Source organism: Austrofundulus limnaeus, unplaced genomic scaffold (genome assembly GCF_001266775.1).
Source record: "Austrofundulus limnaeus strain Quisiro unplaced genomic scaffold, Austrofundulus_limnaeus-1.0 Scaffold2, whole genome shotgun sequence".
Lineage (NCBI taxonomy): Eukaryota > Metazoa > Chordata > Actinopteri > Cyprinodontiformes > Rivulidae > Austrofundulus > Austrofundulus limnaeus.
The window spans coordinates 7,016,699-7,036,697 of NW_013952404.1; the positions used below are offsets into that span (position 1 = coordinate 7,016,699).

Consider the following 19,999-nt stretch of genomic DNA (forward strand, 5'->3'; position numbering starts at 1 on the left):
TTCTGATACTGTCTCTCTAAAATAAATCTCTGGACATGGCTGCATTTGGCTCACAGTCTCAGTGACTTCTTCACCTCGTCCTCCTTGTGTGCCTCATGACATCGAACGTCTGCAGATTAAATTTAAGATTCTCACAAATTTAATTTATGTAATGTGGATCTAAGCATTGAAGTCACAAAATTATTTTTATTTCATTAGGTTTAATTGCAGTTCTAAACATATTTAGTGTCTCTTTAAAATCTCTCCTACAGCTCAGAACATAATTATTGTCAAACAGCCAAATACGCAAATTAGGTGATGACTTCATCTAGCGACTTTTAGGACAGCCAATAGCTACTTACTTGCTCAGGAGTTGGTAGCATTGCTTCAGTGTTGCTAACGCTACAAACTAACTGCGCTACAAACAATGAGCCGTTGTGGGTCAGGGAAMGTGGAGCATTTCGTCTCTTTTAGGCTGCAGCACGCATTTGACAACGCTGTCCAAAAATCATAAGTATATCATTGTGAAACCGCAACTGAATGAGCTGCTCTTGATATGCCTAATAGTCTGCGTGGCTTTGTTTATAAATTATATTCCACTTGCAAAAAGCACACTGTGAATGCAAACTGCACCAAAAGAAAATAATAAAGTCCACTGTTTGTTCTAGACCAAACAAGTGGACYGAAGTACTTTCCTGGTATRAATACACCCTTATATGGTTTCTGCAAAGCACAATATTTTCATTACAATCCCCCAGTTTGTATCCACAGTTATTTTACTGTGAATGATCCTCCAACASCTGAATTACAAAAACAGAATGAAACAWGACAGTTTTTATCTTACCTGCTCCTCTGCTCTGCCTTCATTCTGCAGCAGTGGCTCTGACTCGATTTGCATTTCTTCTCCTTCTCCTTTCAGCTTCTCGATCAGCGACGCGCTGGATACGCTGAAGATGCCATGAATGTTGACACGCACTTTGACTTTGACTTTGGAACTGTCTCCGTCCGGCTGAGGAACCACATTCTGCACCGAGAAGCAACCTGGCAACAACGTAAGGAGAGGAAAAGTGAGCAGGTTGTTCTGCTGTTTTCAGTGACAGCAGTTCAGATCAGTGGAAGCTGAAAAAAAGAACTGAGAGTCTGGCTGAGTCACTGCAGTCCATCTGTGCCAGCCTCATTACTGATCATTGTCTGGTTTTAAACGGCTGTAGATCAGCGTGTTTATGAAGAAGGCAGTGTCAGAATTAGCATCATTACCTATTTTGTGGTCGGGGTAAGGGAGCTCCTGAGGGCTGCTGTAAAATGCTTCCAGATCAAAGGGTTCCTTCTTGTGGAAGGTGATGACTTTGGAAAAAGGAGCAGCGTGATTCTTACTGAATACCTCACACTCTCTGTGACAAAAGAAACAGCAAAGTCAGGGTTTGGACATTAAATCACAGTCAGCTTTTTATATATTTGAGCACTAGTGACTACAAAGCACAGTTTCTATGTATGTATGTAAGTAAAGGGACAGTAGATATCTTTATGATTTGTAGACTGAGAGTATTTGAATAGGGTTGGCAAGTATAGCCTTGGCTTCAGCCTACTCCTTTTCTGGTAAATTATTATTGATTTGTRTTTGTAAAATAGTGTTTCATTTTCTTTTTCTCATAAACCAAAATAAATCTAAAATCTAAATTTTGCTCTTTTTAGCTTTTAGTTACCCTTTCATTTATTTTAAGCCTTAATTCTGTTTCTTTTAGCTTTAATAACTCAGTTTGAGATTCTTGGGCAAAATTCAGCTCTCTGTATTTACTTTACTTTTTTACAAGCAAAAAAATCAGCTTTTCTCACATAATTGGTGTTATTATTAGTGTAACTGAAAATGTTTTTACCCCAGCCCATCCTCTGTTGGTGACTTCCAGCGCAGGGTAATAGGAAAAGGAACGACATCAGTGATGGAGAATTCTCTAACCTTAAACGCCGGAGACAAAATTGCGCACTGCACCCGAACGCACCACACAAATAAAGATAAGTTAGCTGCACAGTTTGAAAAAAATTCCTATTTTTCCTAATAAATAATGCAATAACTGTCTGTGTTAGAAAAGAAGTCGTACCTGAAGCGCGCAGCCTCGTGCTACAGCTTCGTCAGCGTTCAGCGTGGTACTGATTTCTTTGCCGAAAAATTTGGAGATTCTCTCTTTGACGGCCGGGATTCTTGTAGCTCCTCCAACTATCTCCACTGCATAGATTTCATCCCGACTCAATTCTGATAACAACAAAAACAAACAGCAAGTGGGTCATTATGTTTTTGTCCATTCAGTTACAGCTGATTCTATCCTAATCAGAATGGCTGCCACATCCAACTGACTCTAAAAACACAAAAATATCTATAACTCAGACAATATTACAGAAACCGAGCTAAAATTAAATGTGTTACCTGAGAGTCATTCATAACACGTACTGAGAGTGACATCTTGTGATGCCACATGAGATTACACATTTTTAGCTGTTTATTTGACAAAAATGGCTACAATGCTGTCATTTTTCATCATAAGACAGCGTCTGTCTACATCATGAAACTCAAGGAATGCTAGACTTTTAATTTACACAATATGAAATGGTAGTTTTTAGACAAAGCTGAGGTACATACTTGATTGTTCAAATGCTGCTTTGAGCGGCCCCTCCACCCTCACCAAATATTGAGCACACATTTCTTCAAACTGGGCCCTGCAGGTCACATATAATAGATTTAGTGACATGTACGTATATAGACAGATTTTATGGTAATAATAAACTGGGGTCATAAAGTTTATTAAAAAAAAACTTTGGATTTGATACTGAAAGATAATTATGAAACTGAAAAAAAGACAGATTTGAGTTGTTTTTCAGTTTCAGATTTTTATTCTTTTTTTCCCCCAGTTTCAAACTTCTGGCCTTGTTTTGACATGGGGGCGGGGCCTCAGACGACAGGGCTGTGTGGAATCATGACTGACAGCTCAACACAGTGGCTGGACAAAATATGGCTGAAAAATGTGTCAGTTTCATATGAGTCGATATTGATAATTATTGATTAGTTGTTTTCGTTTCACTTATTTGAAATAAGGACCCGAAGGAAAAAAGCCGATTAATTCTGCAGAACTGGTGACGTAAACTTTTTCTCTTTTTTCCACAATTTCGTCTCGAGCTTTTGAGCTTATTTTCCGGATCCATGGAACCTGGAAATATCTATATAGCAGCATCTATGTTTATGTAATAGTCAGTGTCATATATTTTCCACAGAGATTTATGGCATGTGTTGACATAAGCAGCTTATATCAGTGAAGACGATCACAGAAACATGGAATATCGATGATGTTTTAAAGACATTTCCAGTTCCCACAGATCCTGAATGCAACAGCTGGGAATGTTTTGTCCAGCTGCTGTGTATGATTCCATAGCCCCTGTCATGAGGCCCCGCCCCCACGCCAAAACGGGGACACAAGTTTGAAACTMCAAAAAAAYATTAAAATGAAAGMAACCCTAGAATCTGACAAATAGTTTTGATCTTTTTTTTGTTTGTTTCAACGAACTTTATGGCCCCAACTTAGCTCCATAGAGTTCTACATTAGAGATGCAGCAAAGGGAAATAAATAAATGACCTGTTCATCTTGCTGGAGACGTCTATGTCATTCATGAAGCACTCGATGTTCAGAGGCAGGTCAGAGGAGTTGGCACTCATGAGCTTTTTCAGCTTCTCGCACTCCTGATGGAGCCGCAGCAACGCTCTGGGATTGTCCCTCACGTTGAGCTTGTATTTGGTCTTGAAGGCCTCGCAGAAGTGCTCGACCAAGGCTTCGTCAAAGTTACGCCCACCGAGGTACGGGTCGAAGGCTGTGGCCAGGACCTGGCAAACGACACAGACGACAGATCTAATACTAAAAGAAACAAACATGTTTTCAGACAGAAAAAAAATGGGTAAAGACTCACTTTGAGTTTGCCTTTATTGAAAGCCGTGATGGAGACTTGAAACGATGAGTGTCCCATGTCTACAAAAACTACATTTCTTGGCTTTTCTTCTGGAGTAGGAAGGTCTTGTTTGTAAATCCCATAGGCCAAAGCCACTGTTGATGACCAGTTTATGTGTTAGCATCTATTTGAGTCTTAATTTATAATCAAAAGATGCATCATTTTAGAAACATTTGAGAACACTGACCTGCAGTAGTGTCATTGATCAGCCGCAAACAGTTCAGCCCTGCAATCTGAGTTGCATCAAGGACTGAGCGTCGTTCAGTGTCTGTGAAAAAGCTSGGGACCTGCGGAGCCACAAACCAGAAATCAATGCAGTTCCTGGAAGCGCTTGTTGAGCTGATGGGTGCCTCGCATGTTTTTGTCACTCACAGAGATGACGCAGTCCACCACCGGCTTCTTTAGGGCGCTCTCGGACGTCTCCTTCAGCTTGGTGAGCAGCATCCCGCTGATCTGCTCCACGGTGAACGCTTTGTCCTCGTCCAGATAACGCACCTGCAAACGAAATGTCAAAGGCTGTGTGCGCCAAGCGAACTCTCCCCGCTCAGCAGCGTGCCTTAATTAAATGGACGGACATTTGCAGTGACAGCAGCAGACGGGGGAGAAAACAGGCTGGACRTCGTAAAAAAAAAGTGCTTTACCTTAATTCCAGCGCTTCCATTGGCCAGCTTGTGTAAGCTGTAGGGCAGTTTGTTTTTCTCTGCCTGGACAAATGGATCATCAAACGCTCGGCCGTGGAACTTTTTGAAGCCATGCACTGTATTTTTGAAATTAGTTATAATCTGATATGAGAAAAAAAGGGAACAAAACATAAAGTACATTTGGTAAAGTTAAATCACATGTAACAAATACAAACATATGAAAAAAAAACTGGTTGAGCTCACCTGACTCTTTGCTGCRTTTCCAATCATGCGGTTTTTGGAGGCCAGTGAAACACAAGCCCTAAGAGTGAGATCAAACATATTAATTTAAAACCCCAATCCCCCCAAAAAAATCTGGGATGATGTTCACCATGTCATCCACGAACACAGATTAAAGCTCTATCACGCAAAGTCGAAGCTATAMTTGAACACCATTCTTAGATGCTGCTGTCTTTTCTAGACTAAAGCTCATTTCTAAAGAACTGTGGGGTAAAATTAGAAAATGTTTTCAATCAAACTTTGAAATCCACACCTTCCTAATATAATCGCCAATATGGGKTTTTTTTTCGAGGTTTTTCAGAAAACTCAATAAACTTAAAAAAAATTGATATATATTGATGTTGAAGCTTGATGACCTTCTGGATTGAATTATTTGAATCATGAGAAACAGGATTGAAGACCTCTGACTTTGGCAATTATTTTAGGAAGAAGTCAAAATTCATTTTGGAAAACATGTCCTGCGTACTAAAGAGGAGAGGGACCATCCAGCCAAAGGCCCGCCTCTCTGATGTTATGGGGGTGCATTAATGCCTATAGCACAGACAGTTAACACATCTGGAGATGTACAATCAATGTAGAAAAGTATACTTAGGTTTTAGAACATGTGCTTTGATCCAGTGCAAAAAAAAAAAAAAAACCAAGGCTATTGAAAAGCTAGATTTCATCAGACTAGACCAGGACCATATTTTTTCCTCCAAAAACTCCAGCTGATGTTTCCCATAAAATGTGTGTTTTGGAGATTTGCAAACATGGTTTTATTTGTGTTTTACACCACATCCCACCGTTTTCAGAATTAGGGCAATAAACGAGACAAATATGTGGTGTCTCTGGCTGAACGGMATCGGTTAAACAGAAATGTGAACCTCTGAGATTAAGCGAATGTCACAAGAGMGTCTGAGAGAGAACCACAAACTAGGGCAGTGAGACAAATCAGTTCACCTTCAACACTGTGAGCTCTGCTTGGACAAAATTAGAAAGCAAGACAAAAAAAACATCACAAAATGTTCTGGGGTTTTGTCTGTTTTTAAGGGTAATTTTTAATTGCTGAGGTCCATTTCACTGTAACTGACAGTGACAAGGCACTCCCTGGTTTCACCTTGCCACAAAAATATTCCCTCATCTCTTGTGCAGCTGCACATCCCTGCAGGAGGATGCTGCAAACACAGCTTGCTGAGACAAACACTGCTGGGAAACATAAATRATTACTTCCTAAAAGACCTGTTTACATTTCTGGGCTGGGCTATATTAGATTTTAAGGCTGTGGTTTTTAATAATGGACTCAATGTCATTGTGTCATAGTAATATTTGATTATAACTAGCATATAGTCTGCACACCATATCTTAACAACCAGATAAGTTTGTCGCAGTAGAGAAGTGGTTCTCATGATTGTACAGAGTATGTTGGTTTAACACAAGCAGCAGTTTTATTTAAAATTACCATGTGGCAGCTAAAAACTAACCAGGCCCATCCTCACTACCACCATCCTTCCTGTCAGACCAGCACTGTGCGCTCTCGGACGCGTACATTGCGTAACAAACTCGCAGTCTCTGCACGGGGACGACCTGTCAACATTCATACTCACGGTGTGCATCTGTCACTGTACTCATTGGCAACGGTTTCAATGCCTCCGCTCCTGGCCACGGCGACGTAACAGTTCTGGAAACCCACATCAATGCCAACCACTGACATTATGAACGCTCCTGATTTRACCGTTTTAAGTTATCTTCCGCGAAAGACCGCACTTTAAAAATATACAATTAAAGTCAGACCGGGAAAAAAATGCGATTAAGCTTCCCTCTTTTTAAAAAAAACTGCGTTTTCTGAAGGAGGGCTAAATGAGTTGTGTAGCTGTTATGTAAGTCAAGCTGGATGAAGCAAACTCATTCAGCGGTATAATCCCCGSGAGCGATGGGATCCAGAGCGGATTCTCCTATTCCTAGGCGGCCCTACATCACCTGGCAGCTCCAGACTGGATGCTCCTTTAGGTCCGCCTACCAACGTCCCTGATTGGATGGAGCCCACCCAGTCATTGTATGTGATTGGCGCAGTGACAAATCGGTAACAGAAGAATCTAGAACCCCGTGGAAGGGGAAAACGTATGAATACGTCACTGCGATAAGTACATTTGCCCTGAATTCAGTCTGGCAGGTTGATAATTTTCTTCACCTGACACAAAAGAAACAGTTGTCAAAAATTTAATAAAAACCAGRAGATAAGAACTATCTARTCTTAACTAGTCTATATAGCCTTTATCTGGTARATTTGTATTCTTTATAAACTAAAAATAATAATTAATAATGTAAAARCAAACAAACAAACGTGAAATAATAATGAAGACAATATAAAATAGCCTATATCGGATGTATAAATATGCGTTAATATTTCTTCATGACTATAATAGCTTTACGTTTCAGATTGTTTTAATAATTTACGATACTTTGCAAAAGTTTTGATCAACTCTCTTTGCTGTAAAGTAATTTTCTTAAGTGGTAATGCTCGATTTCTCTCCAAGCTTTATAAAGCTCTTCCAAATATTGTACTTTGTATCTTTTTCCACATATTTACTGCTCTGTTCCACCAAGCATAACAGCCTATGTGATGAGTGTCAGACACTGGAATAAAAATTCATGAATAAGCACAAAGGTCATGGACATTTTTTAAAAATCTTCAGAAAATTTGAAATAAATATTTATCAAAAGCATTAACTGATAGAAAGCGTAGCTTCAATGTAAAATAAAAAATGAACAATGTCTCAACTTTATTTATATACATATATATATGCACTTTGAAAAACATAAATTTGTTTTTAAAGTTAGTAAACTATAAATTTTCATAAATACACTGATTGAACTGTTTTTCTAGCGTTTGTCTCGTTCCATTTCATTTTCATTGCAGGATTGTGAGCGTTTGTTTCAATGCTGAGAACCATAAGGACTGAAGGTATTTTTGAGTTTGAACGCAGCCCGAAGGGGCCCCCGAGCGTGAACAGGAAGTGTTTGTTAAACAAGCTAGTTTAGCCAGCTAGTTTCAGTCAGGKACCTTAGCTAGGCTTGTCGTTAAAGTTTAATCATTGTTATCACTATGGGGTTGTTCGGCAGAACACCGGAAAAACCACCAAAAGACTTGGTGAGTATTTTATGTGTAACATCAGGGCTGTCGTTAATTATTTTGCTCATATTTAGTTAAAATGACAGAGATGTTTTTAGCTAGGTGGCTAACCTCACTCTCGTCAGCTTGTCCGCCCAGTCTGTTGATACKTCTACTAACTAAAAGCTGACGCGATTATGGTCGAAAATGAGTCATCGGTCTCGACGATGTTAAGCTACGTTATTCTTAAAGTTATTTTTGCTCAATTAATTCTTCGTTTAGACAACGCTCTGAGACATGGGTCAGTTAGCCTGCGTGCTAATCTGCCTCTTGTCAGCCAACCATGTAAACAAACCCGGATTATGTCCAGCTCATCTTCTGTCATACTTCTGTTAGACTTACACGCATTTAATATTTTTCATACATTTTATGTGCTGGTGAAGAAAATAACTGACATCTAATTTAATATAATTCTAGATCAACGAGTGGTCTCTAAAAATTAGAAAAGAAATGAGAGTGATTGACAGACAAATTCGAGGTAAGATTTACACAACTCCAGAAAAACATCTTAAAGCTTCCATTCATTCAGAAATTACCTTCATGCTGTTTCTAAATACTTCTTAATTAATAATAGAAAGAAAACAACTCTGTATATTTAACTATAAGCAATGACTTTTAATGTGCTTCATTTCAATTTCCTATGATCCATATCTTTTTACACAAGTGTCAAAATGGACTAAAAATACAAAACATATAAGATAATATAGTATTTAAMTGTATTTTTGTACATTTGTGTAATCAGTCCTATTAGTCATCATATGAGAATGCACATCTTGTTTTGTTTAGAAAATTTGGAGCATAAACAAGTACAACTGGTATCTTAGAGCATTATCACATGACATAAGTGATTACACACATTACATTTGTCCAAATGTTCTTTTGTAATGCCAATCCCTTTGCTTTTAGATATCCAACGAGAAGAAGAAAAAGTAAAACGATCCATCAAAGAYGCTGCCAAAAAAGGTCAGAAGGACGTTTGCGTGATCCTCGCAAAGGAGATGATTCAGTCAAAGCGGGCTGTTTCAAAACTTTATGCCTCCAAAGCCCAAATGAATTCKGTGCTTCTCAGTATGAAGAATCAGCTTGGTGAGTGTGGAAGTGCAACCTTGGTCATTTAGACATTGGGAAAGACTTATCTAAACAACCTTCTCTTTAGTCATCGTGTGTTATGGTTCTGGTCTTGTTTAAATGAAGAAACCTATTTGTCTCTTTTCTAGCTGTGGTTCGTGTAGCCGGGACCCTGCAGAAGAGCACAGAGGTCATGAAAGCCATGCAGAGTCTGATCAAAATCCCTGAGATCCAGGCCACCATGAGGGAGTTATCTAAAGAGATGAAGAAGGTCAGAAGCAGCATCCAGTTACGATAAAAGCTAAAATGCCATGACTGATTTTGATTAATCATAATTTCTTAATTATTCCTCAATTTTCTGTAAGAAAAGTTGGTAAACTGTGATGTCATCTATACTTGTCAACCTTTCAGGCTGGAATCATTGAGGAAATGCTGGAAGACACGTTTGAGAGCATGGAAGATGGAGAGGAGATGGAGGAAGCAGCAGAGGAGGAAGTTGACAAGATCCTCTTTGATCTAACTGCAGGTAAAAATCTTTAAGTGAAACCACTGAACTCGTGTGTTTTTGTTGTCCGGTTTATTTATGTCAGCCTGAACTATAGGAGCTGATTGTACCAGAATGAGACTAAAAGCCTTTCGGTTCTGTTTGCTTCGTCAGGTGCCCTTGGCAAAGCTCCAAGCAAAGTCACAGATGCTCTGCCAGATTTGCAGCCCGCTGCAGCAGCTGCTGCCTCGGAGGATGAGTCAGAGGAGGACATTGAAGCCATGCAGTCAAGACTAGAAGCTCTGAGGAGCTAAGGTGAATCGCCCTCATCGGAGTCAGTACGCACGAGGACAGAGACTTTTCTGGTGCAATGTTCACTGTACCGAACCTCCCCTGCTTCATGCTATATTTTCACATCATCATTTGGGGTTAACATTGTGCTCTGACATTGTTTTCTAAAATTCAATGTAAGAAAAGGTGGCTTGTTTTTTGTCTTCTATTATCTGGGGTGGGTCTGGGTTTGTCTGTATTATCCAAAGTCAATCAGAAGGTGAAGAAAGATGTATATAATGTAAGTAAGAAAAGCCTTCTGTGCCTAATGTGCTTTTTTTTCTTGTTATGTCTGAAATATTTGGACTGTTGTGGAAGTATCTGGGTAAATACGATCCAAACAAGTGACTGAGTAGCTGTTGATAAATCTYGTCATGCAGTCGATCACCAGTCAGCAGTGGTTTTACCTTCCCATAGGCAACTTCTGCTCACTTCATCACTAAATAATCTTAAAATCTCTGAAACACGAGATGATGAGGAGATTTTGCTTGTGTTTTTTTTTTTTTAATTATTTCCAGTACCAGTCTGAATCTATTTGTTCTGTATGTGGTGATACATGTTAAGTACACTCAGCAGAAAATGCATGCATACTGCTTTTTCCTTATGTTTGCTTTAATATTCAGCTTATTAAATGCTTCATACATCACATTTGAGTTCTTTATCCAAATATAGGTGGAGAGGAAATTTTTTAAAAAATGGTTACAGGAGAATCTATATATTGAGTGTTGTGTGTATGATTTTTCTATGTAAATGGACAAAAAAATAACCAATAAACTTTTAAGGAAAGTGACAGCTGTATTGTTCGTACTGTACATTATGTCCTTTCTTTGTGAGAGACAATGTTGGATCTGTTCTCATCAGGTAAAAAACTTTTAGGGAATGTGTCTGCCAAGTAGCAGCAGCCCACCTCAGCAGGACTATTTAACACTTGTCTGACAAAGAAAACCGAGCTAAATGACATTTTTTTATAATCTTGCCCTATTGGACCTCATAAACACAGATATTTGGGATTTTTATTTAAACTCAAACATGAGGAGAGTACATGTTACACGATTAATGTCTTTTTTTTAGCAGAAGCAGAAATGAAATATTTTGAAGAGCTSCTGCATGCCTTTGGTCCACCATGTTTTGAACATCCACTTGCCTTTTAAAACRCAACCAGATTAAGTTTCTGCCAGGCTCAGCTCCCCCTCCGCTGCTTTTGTTGCACTGTAACCAAACCTCAGTCTTTACCGAGGYACTGTAGCTCTAATAATWCGGCTGTTTCCTGGTTCTAGGTCAKRCTAAATCCCGTCCCATTTGAGTCCATTTGTCCCCAATCACTGGGTTAAACTGGTTTACACCAATATGTGGTTAAATCATGTTATTAAAACAACCCAACAGTTTTTGTAAGTGTGTGCTGTCCTGCGTTTTATCAGATGTGTTACTCTTTTATTGGTCTCTGATCTAATAAAATATGACTGAGCTGCAGGCAACACGTCTAAACACAAATTTTTCGGGGCCTTGTCAGCTCGTGCTGTCTGTGCAACGCAACACTGCCATCTATGGATAAGAGCTGCGTGTTTACATCCGCGCATCACGTTGGCGCCTGTGTGCGTCCTGACGCCGCCGCCTGTCATCTGGAGGAAACTCCTCCCCGCAGACAGGGACGCGTCCTGTCGCCTTTCCAGCGCAATGGTCTCCTGGATCATCTCTAGGCTTGTGGTGTAAGTCTTTTATTTATTTATTTTAAAAAAAAAATCATATTTCATGTTCTTTGTCACAGTCAAGGAATCCGATCCAAACGGGGGGGTCGTTGCGGCTCTCTGAGACTGATCAGAGTGCGCGCGCCTCACGAGCCCCCGCAATTTCATCTACAGCCCATTTTAATCAGAATCAGACGTCGCCTTTCCAGCGCAATGGTCTCCTGGATCATCTCTAGGCTTGTGGTGTAAGTCTTTTATTTATTTATAAAAATAAAAAAAAATCATATTTCATGTTCTTTGTCACAGTCAAGGAATCCGATCCAAACGGGGGGTCGTTGCGGCTCTCTGAGACTGATCAGAGAGTGCGCGCGCCTCACGAGCCCCCGCAATTTCATCTACAGCCCATTTTAATCAGAATCAGACGTCAATGTGTGAAGAGATCAGGTGACGGGTTGTTCATTTTCTAACTGATCCGCCTGTTCTCTACAGCAATGCACTTTATTATAATAACAGGGGAACAGAACCAGGCCCGTAGACCTGATCTGTTTCAGTGCCACTCTTTGTGTTTATCAAATGCATTTTTTTATTTTACCCATAACAGACAAAAGGCACGACGTGATTTATAATCATCCACTGCATGATTCAGATTTATGTGTCTTCAGTGTCGATGTCTCATATGAGCAAAGGGGGAAAAAATCAAAAGGGATGGGTCATACTTCTCGGGTTACAGGGCAAGACTCGTTGATGTCATAAAACTGTGCATATTTTTCTCATGTTTAAACATTAAACAGCTGTGTCACTGCATAGGTTTTTTATTTGTGTGTTTGTGTGTGTGTGTGCACAAATCAGCAAAGCTGCACCCTGTGTGGAACAGCAGGTTGCACACCTTAAAATAGAGAGGGAATAAATTTAGATTACAAGATCCTGTTACATGTTGGACTTCCTCAGTTTGGATTCCAAGCAGATCCAAGTTGTTGGGTTAGGCCAATATGTTGTGTGTCCTCTCTTGTTCGTTGGTTAGTTGGTCAGGCCTGAGTGTCGCAATGTGATGTGGGTCAGTAATCTGATCAGACCAGCTGTTGTCTGGTGGTTGTGTCAGGGTCCCCCTCCCTCTTTGTTTGGGAACCTGGCAGCACAGGTGTCTGCTGCAAATGAACACAAGTTTAAGGAAAAGTGTCAAACACGTGTAAGTTAATTCAACACTTTTTCAACCCGGCAGCTAATAGAGATGAATTGCATGATCTGTGAAAAATGTTGTGGCCCTGATGACCCGAGGTTTCTCTTATTTCAGCAGAAAACAAGGCCAAACCAGTTTCTGTGTTTTAAAACTGTTAAAGCAGCAGTGCTCTTTGTTAAAAACTGATTAGCTGCTGAACAATAGCCTACAGTCCCTTTCATTCACCCAGAAAATGTGGAGTAGGGGGAATTTGAGGTTATTTTGTTCCATACATTTTTGGCATCTAATTCTTTCTACAATTTTTGTGCATTTCAATAAATCAAATCAAAACATTCAGCTCATTTATGGGCACTATGATTTTTGGTGTTTCAGCTATTTATACGTCTTCAGTTATTTAGTTTTTTCTACCTTTTTTTCCTTTTTATTGAAAATGAATAGAGTTAGAACATCTTTAAAACAATTTAAAGTGTTTATAAATCTTTACTGCACTTTTCACCTTTTGTTCTGTTTTGTTTTTCAACTTTCTGCTCCTTTCAGCTGTTTTTCTTTAAATTAAAACTTTTTTAGGTTTCCATCAGTTTCTTCTTGCTAATTTAAGCTTCTTATACACATCTTTTAGCTTCTTTCAGCTATCTTTTGCCTCTAGCTATTTTCAGTTAATTTAGCTTTTTTTAATCTACTTTTTCTGAATGCAACTATTTTATAGGCCTTTTTTATTGTTTAAACCAATTTGATTGTTTTTTCTCTCTGTTCACCATCTGTCTGCTAATTTCAACATGTTTTTGCTGTTGTCTACTTTTGTTTTCCTTCTTTCAGCAAAAGTCAGCTGTTCAAATTTAACTCACATCAACTGTTTGATTTGCTATATTAAACATTTTCAGCTTATTCAGCTGCTTTCAGGAAAAAAACCTTTCAGAATTAAGCATCCACACTGTATTTTTGCAGGAAATGCAAGTTCTCTCGTTTCTTTTTGTATTCTTGCACACTTAAAGTTAATGTAGACTTTTCTTTTTGTTATTAGACTTGTTTTTGGTACACTATATCCTGCATACTCATCCTATAAAGCTGTGAAGACAAAAGATGTGAAAGAATATGTGAGTATAGTCATTTAAAATTAAACCACTATTACATATTACATTGTTTCTGCAATAATAATATCACTCTTTTCTGTGGTGTTTCAGGTGAAATGGATGATGTATTGGATAATATTCGCCCTATTCACGACGGTGGAGGTGTTTACAGATATGTTTCTTTGTTGGTAAGTGAACTTTGATGATTTGGCAGAACTGATTTGGGTGCTTCAGGGAAAATAGCATCTTATGCTTCATCACATATTGTTCTACCCCGCTGTGTTTTTGTCATCGCAGGCTTCCTTTYTACTATGAACTAAAGATAGCCTTTGTGGTGTGGCTCCTGTCCCCGTACACGAAGGGATCCAGTGTGCTCTACAGGAAATTTGTCCATCCCACGCTTTCCTCAAAAGAAAAGGTGAAATCCTTTTTCCTTTGTCAGATCTTCCTTTGTTTCTCTTGGTGTCGTTAAAGGAAAGTAAGTGAGCGTATTCAGTCGAGGTTCTCGGTTAATCGGCATGTTTATGAGTTGTGTAACGGTCTACAGAGCAAACAAAAGTGCCCTTGTACCAAATTTCTTTCACATTTTAGCCGTTAAAAATGTGTTTGCTGAACAAATGAGAGGAAACGTCATGGTGCTTTTCCATTCTCTGCTTTCCTTTCCTCTATGAGTCAAAGCAGAAGTTCAGTAAGAAACAGCTTTTTACCTTCTGCTAATCTCATGTGATTGTGTTCCTCCAGGACATCGATGAGTACATCTGCCAAGCGAAAGACAAAAGCTACGACACGCTGGTGCATTTTGGTAGGAAAGGACTGAATGTTGCAGCCACAGCTGCGGTCATGGCTGCAACAAAGGTAACTACCCCGACCTGCAAGTGAAACAAGCCGTTATTGTAGCTAACCTGTATTATTGTATGTAATAACTTCATACAGGATTTGTTGTCACGTTACTGCATGTTTCTGGTTTAGGGCCAAGGCGTTCTGTCAGACAGACTAAGGAGTTTCAGCATGCAGGACCTGTCGTCCTACCAGTCTGACCCAGTTGACTCTGGACCTGGCATGGCCCAGCCTGCAGCCGCTCAGCACCGGACCAGACCCATAATCCGCAGCAAGTCAGAGAGCTACAAGGGTGAGGAGACACCTTTGACACATCCTGACACCCARCACTGGTTAAAATGTTCAACTTAACTTTCAAAACACACATATGGTCTTTTGAAATGTCTCCTCTGGTGTCGTTAGATATTATTAATCTGTTGTGCTGCAGTGACAAGCCAGCAGGAACATATCTGTCCTTCTGTCCAGGTTTTTTTAAGCTTTAAAAATATTCAACACTGCTTCTTTCCTGAGAGGTCCCCCAAACCGGGGTCCTACCTTCCTGTTTGGATCAGGTCAGGTCTCACAGGGCTGACAGAGAAACCATCCTGTGACAAAAGTCACATGTAGCTAGGGGGATTTGTTCCAGGTTTAATCTCACAAGGACACAGTTGTTGTTTACTTCGATTTATTTTTCCAGAAGATACAAAAAAAAAAAAAAAAAAAAAAAAAGAAGCAAAGACTCAACTGTTGATGCAAAATAACTTCAATTCAAGACCTTTAGTGAGTTTGTTTTTCTTACAGTAGCAAATTCTTCTAAAAAAAACTCCTGGTTTATCTAAAAGCTCCAGTTTGAGCAGCAGAGTTTTATAAAACTCTCATAAATGTTGCTCATTTATTCTGAATATCTGTTATTTCTTAAACCTGACTACATGGGTTTGCAAAAAGTCCATTGTCTTGTTGGGGACTCATTTTAGCTGCGGATTAACACATTTACTGAGCTTAAATAACATCGTGATTGCATAAGGTGTCAGTCCAACTAACAGTAATGCTTATGTTGATTAAAAAAAGGAAAGGGGATCGAATACCAGTTTGAATACAAATATTTTTCTTATAATTAGAGCTAAACTAGTTCCAGTCTTTTGATTAAAAAGCTGATTAAACCATGTCATTAAACCAAACAAGAAAAATCATTTCTAAATCAGTTTTAAAGAACCAAAACACTTTTTTCTTCTTATACTTCATAAAATTACAAAGTGCTGTAGGCTGACATGATGAGACTTAATAGGAACATGTTTGTCGAGCCCGTTTGTCCTGCAACATGTTGGTTCATCGTTTGACTTCTGCAGGAAAACCTCCAGCAAACATTAAAAAAAATAATTCAAAACTCGAACAATCCTGCAGACCAGAGTCAGGTTTCATCTGTTCTTCTGTCCTCCACCGCCCTTCTTTGTCCACGGTGCAGACTTAGACATGACCGAGTATGAGGTGTTGGGCTTGGAGCCGTTGGAGTCCGCCGGGTTCTTGTCCCAAACCACAACCTCAGCCTCAACCAGCGGGTCCTCACCCAGCACACCCTCTGTGACGCCCCAGTGCGCCTCGCCCTCCGCTCCTCCTGCAGCTCCGGAGCAGCCTGAGGGGGAGTTAGTGAAGGAGGTGCAGGCAGCGTCCAGCTCTCCTCAGCTCAGGCTGAGTAAGAGGAAAGCTCCAGAGGTATTCAGTGAACTCGGCTGCTGCCTGACTCTAACTCCCCCMTGAGAGTGGTGATTTGCTCACTAATGGACTGATTTTATTCTACTGCTGCGTGCCTAAACGAATCATCGCGGTTCAGTAGCACCTTTTCACATGTAAAGCCCAGATGCTCAGAGGATTTTTGATGAATGTCTGATTGCAGTGACTCATTTGTTTTTAATTTGTTGTTCGGGAAACACGAGAACTTGGATGAATGCTAGTTTATTTGAACTTGCTGCTTAAAAAGAGAATATCTCTTTTATAATTACTTTTTCTTTTCTCACAAATTTCAGCATCAGAATATTTGTTTACTCAACAGAAATAATGCCCAGGTTAATGTAAGATAAATCATTTATTTTAAATTTCAGTTTCATTTAGGCTATTGGTTTATTTATTTAGCATTMTGAACTGATTGGACATTATGTAAAGATAACAAAGGATTATTTTTCATCTATTGCCTTTGGATAGATGTTATGAATAAAAAAAGTTGTTTTAGTATGTATTGACAAAAATATTCAAAAATACATAGGTATAAATAAATAAATATAATTGGAAATGTCAAAATTAACTAAAAAACCATATTTTTTAATGGTTTTTATATAAACTGTACAATATTTTTCCATTATGTATGAAAATGAAAAACTAATGAAACAAGAACATTTTATAAAAAGTCTAACAATGATGTTTGTTATTTTTCTGTGAGAATTTTGATTGTTTTCTTTTCTTTGGAGCTCAAATGACTTTACAATTTCACTATCAAAAATTTTGCATTTCCATATTTTCATTGTTGCTATTTTTATATTTTTACTAATTGCCTTTTTGTTGCATATTGTTGGCCTCAGACTAAAAGAGCATATCAAAATGTCACTTTTTTCTTTTCTTTTAAAAACTGGAACTTTTGTTTAAACCTGAAATCTTTTATTTCAAGAAATGAGCCTGGCTCTGAGAGTTACAGCCAAACTAACTCAGTGTTTGGTTTGACTTTAGATTTTTGTTTTACTAATAAAAATCTGTGCAAGTGCTGAATCTATCGTTGACCAAACTCTCTTTTCCTCTTTGTTTCTTTCGTCCGTTCAGCCTCCTCATAGAGTCTTACGGCCTCTCACACGATCAAGGAGTGCTTTTTCTTCAACCAATGAAGCCATGTGAAACTCTCCTCCAGCTGCCTTCGCTGCAAGAAGTAAAAATACTGGATGGCCAAAAGCTACACGACTGAAGCAGCCCTGCTTTGGAATACGGTGTTACCAAAGTGACCTAAGAAACCCCTCGACATTTAGTGTATTACAGATGATTTAAAAACATAAAAAACAAAAACAGGCATGAGATTGGATGAGTGAATGAATGGGCTACATGCKGATAAGACAGTTTTTGAAAATGTATTTATGTACAGTTAAGTGTCCTGTATCTTCATGCTTTTATTGTTTTTTTTATTAATCATTAGTGGGCCGGCAATCGCACGCACGTCTTCCCCGTTTTGGAACTAGAATGTACTTTTGTTGAATATCATCACTGGGACTGAGGAAAAATGCTCTTTTTAGAAAATGAGTCATTTTTGTCTCGGTTGAATCTGAAATTTTCATTTCAATCACCCCGAGCCCTTTGATCCTAAAATAAAAACTTTTAAATTACCAGACAGCAATCACACCACTRTTCTGTTTAACACCTCCTTTTCAGCCTTAAAGGAAGAAAACTGAGACAAATAGTTTATGTTGAAGTGATTCCAACACAATGCTGTTAACAACTATTTGCACTATGTTGAGAAATGACGTGACTCCCTTCAGTCATAAGGCCAAAACGTAAACAGCTTGTTGTTCAACTTCGATATTTTTTTAGTCTATTAAGGCTTCTTCTGAGGTACAAGAAAAAACAAGTAAAGCCACCTCAAAATAAGTTGATTTCTGATCATGTATTTCCCAAATAAACAGGAAATCTGAAGTAGGGATCATAGATTTTGAACTGTAGCAGATTTGTTGTACATAACATGGTTGCCCCCCCATGTTTTAAATCACTGTGTGACGTTCTGCTGTTAACTGAGCGATGCTAAAACTCTCTACTCGTATTGTACCCCGACGTGCTTCTGCTGGTAGAGATGGAGAGCGGCTGTCGTCGGTTAACGACTCGCGCTGATGCGTTTGATGTTTCCTCTGTACTTTCCGTCGTTGAGCCTGAACTTTCATTCGACACCAACGATCACTGTGGTGGTGGGTAGACCTTTTCTTTTGCCGTAATTCGCATCGGTTTCTTACAGCGATTTACAATTTAAAAACTAAAGCTTCTCAGGTACAACTGTTCTGTTTACACGTCTTTAGGTCTGATGTTGTAGATACACTTATTATGCACATAAAAATGTTTTCAATGGGGAAAAAAAGATATTTCTAAATATGTGTTTGAGTTAGTGGTATCAGTGTTAGTGTTTCAGGTGATCAGTTCAAATTAACGCAAAGTGAAGCAGGAAAAAAAATACATGTGAAAATATAAATTTATATACTTGTGTGTAGAAAAAATGGTTCTTTGATGCATGTTATTACTTTGTATGAGTGTCCATGATGTTGTTGATTTTGTGTGAAGCTCTTGGCTTTGCTGGTAAATGATTATTTTCCTACTTTGGTTGAGAACAACATTAAAGGTTTTGGCTGTAACACTGAAACACCGTCCTCACCCCAAAGAAAACTAATTCTGGCAGGCCAGAATGTCAAATTACTCAAGATTCAGCTTAATTTAGGGTCAAAACAAAAAGCAGTGATGTGACATCATAGTTAATGACTGATGACTCCATGAGCTTAAATATTTCTGTTACATCTATTTCAATCTAATAAATATATATATATATAGACAATTTTGTGTTTTGATTTTCTTTGAAGCAAAACAACTAAAACCAAAGGGTTGTTCTATCATAAGATTTTATTTTGTGCACATTGTGTACTTTATTCGAGCAGAAGCTGTTACACAAATGAGCACATCATAATTTCAGATTGACCCGATCGTGGTACTTCAGATACGGATCATCAACATACCAGTTTCTCCTTCTCCAGTAAGCAGATGTCATTTTATCCAACAGTTTACACTGTGTTTTGTTGCAAAAGACAATCTGCCTCAGACGATTTATTCTGTCAGGGTGCTTCTTCCAGAGTTTTTTCCTGTATCCAGCCTGTTCACAACCAAAAACAATCAGTGGTTTTATTATTTTATTTCCACCCACCTCAGAAGCTGTGAAAATTACTAAAAGGAAATACGCACCCTGCGTCTGATCCAAAGGCCGCAGTGAAGCCGCATGAACCTTTCAGGCACTGATGGGACAGACTTCCTCTTTCCCTTTCTCACACCGAAGTAAACCAGACTTCGGCATGGCTGCCAGGTCAGACTGGGAACGATGGCTGACACACTGTAACCGCACAAAGGAGCATGGAGTTCAAGGTTTACACAAAACACAGAGAAAATTTTAAGACATTGAAAGTGTTTGATAGTTTTGCTTATTCTTTTAGATAACCTATTAAGCTTTCTAGCTTAATAGGTTAGGTTAGGTTAGCCAACCTATTACCTGCAGTAATTAAAATTTTTTGCATATTTCTATATGCCAAAATTTAAATTACACATACAAATAAAACTA

At 38.8% G+C, this 19,999-nt stretch overlaps 4 protein-coding genes across 6 annotated transcripts in view; 2 read left to right on the forward strand and 2 right to left on the reverse strand.

Annotated features, from left to right (window-relative positions):
- hspa4l (heat shock protein 4 like) overlaps positions 1 to 6,852 on the reverse strand; it is a 12,830-nt gene extending 5,978 nt beyond the window's left edge. Inside the window, exons 1-12 of the mRNA XM_014013660.1 lie at positions 6,470 to 6,852; positions 4,851 to 4,908; positions 4,608 to 4,748; positions 4,339 to 4,461; positions 4,154 to 4,253; positions 3,928 to 4,061; positions 3,600 to 3,844; positions 2,612 to 2,688; positions 2,076 to 2,227; positions 1,854 to 1,960; positions 1,237 to 1,370; positions 824 to 1,020 (exon numbers count right to left, since the gene is read on the reverse strand). Coding sequence (XP_013869114.1) covers positions 824 to 1,020; positions 1,237 to 1,370; positions 1,854 to 1,960; positions 2,076 to 2,227; positions 2,612 to 2,688; positions 3,600 to 3,844; positions 3,928 to 4,061; positions 4,154 to 4,253; positions 4,339 to 4,461; positions 4,608 to 4,748; positions 4,851 to 4,908; positions 6,470 to 6,576 — 1,575 coding nt within the window. The 5' untranslated portion in view covers positions 6,577 to 6,852. The remainder of the gene's footprint in view (positions 1 to 823; positions 1,021 to 1,236; positions 1,371 to 1,853; positions 1,961 to 2,075; positions 2,228 to 2,611; positions 2,689 to 3,599; positions 3,845 to 3,927; positions 4,062 to 4,153; positions 4,254 to 4,338; positions 4,462 to 4,607; positions 4,749 to 4,850; positions 4,909 to 6,469) is intronic.
- Positions 6,853 to 7,863: 1,011 nt separating this feature from the next.
- chmp3 (charged multivesicular body protein 3) lies at positions 7,864 to 10,708 on the forward strand. Of its 2 annotated transcripts, XM_014013703.1 has the most exons (6): positions 7,864 to 8,013; positions 8,452 to 8,512; positions 8,941 to 9,120; positions 9,252 to 9,373; positions 9,514 to 9,628; positions 9,761 to 10,708. In XM_014013703.1, the coding sequence occupies exons 1-6, from the start codon at positions 7,969 to 7,971 to the stop codon at positions 9,898 to 9,900; spliced, it is 663 nt and encodes a 220-aa protein (XP_013869157.1). In that variant the 5' UTR covers positions 7,864 to 7,968; the 3' UTR covers positions 9,901 to 10,708. The 2 variants fall into 2 exon arrangements, with proteins under 2 accessions (XP_013869157.1, XP_013869165.1); XM_014013711.1 differs by lacking the exon at positions 8,452 to 8,512 and having other exon boundaries at positions 7,921 to 8,013.
- A 212-nt stretch (positions 10,709 to 10,920) lies between these two features.
- On the forward strand, positions 10,921 to 19,228 carry reep1 (receptor accessory protein 1). 2 transcript variants are annotated; one of them, XM_014013684.1, is made up of 8 exons: positions 10,921 to 11,622; positions 13,800 to 13,872; positions 13,960 to 14,036; positions 14,146 to 14,266; positions 14,590 to 14,703; positions 14,818 to 14,977; positions 16,127 to 16,374; positions 17,470 to 19,228. In XM_014013684.1, the coding sequence occupies exons 1-8, from the start codon at positions 11,591 to 11,593 to the stop codon at positions 17,539 to 17,541; spliced, it is 897 nt and encodes a 298-aa protein (XP_013869138.1). In that variant the 5' UTR covers positions 10,921 to 11,590; the 3' UTR covers positions 17,542 to 19,228. The 2 variants fall into 2 exon arrangements, with proteins under 2 accessions (XP_013869138.1, XP_013869145.1); XM_014013691.1 differs by lacking the exon at positions 10,921 to 11,622 and adding an exon at positions 11,804 to 11,846.
- A 47-nt stretch (positions 19,229 to 19,275) lies between these two features.
- Positions 19,276 to 19,774, reverse strand: mrpl35 (mitochondrial ribosomal protein L35; the record flags this gene model as incomplete). The annotated part of the gene is given in 2 exon segments (XM_014013723.1): positions 19,276 to 19,540; positions 19,630 to 19,774. Coding segments are annotated over 2 exon segments (334 nt in total), but the record flags the coding sequence as incomplete, so codon positions are not given.
- Between the last annotated feature and the right edge of the window lie 225 nt (positions 19,775 to 19,999).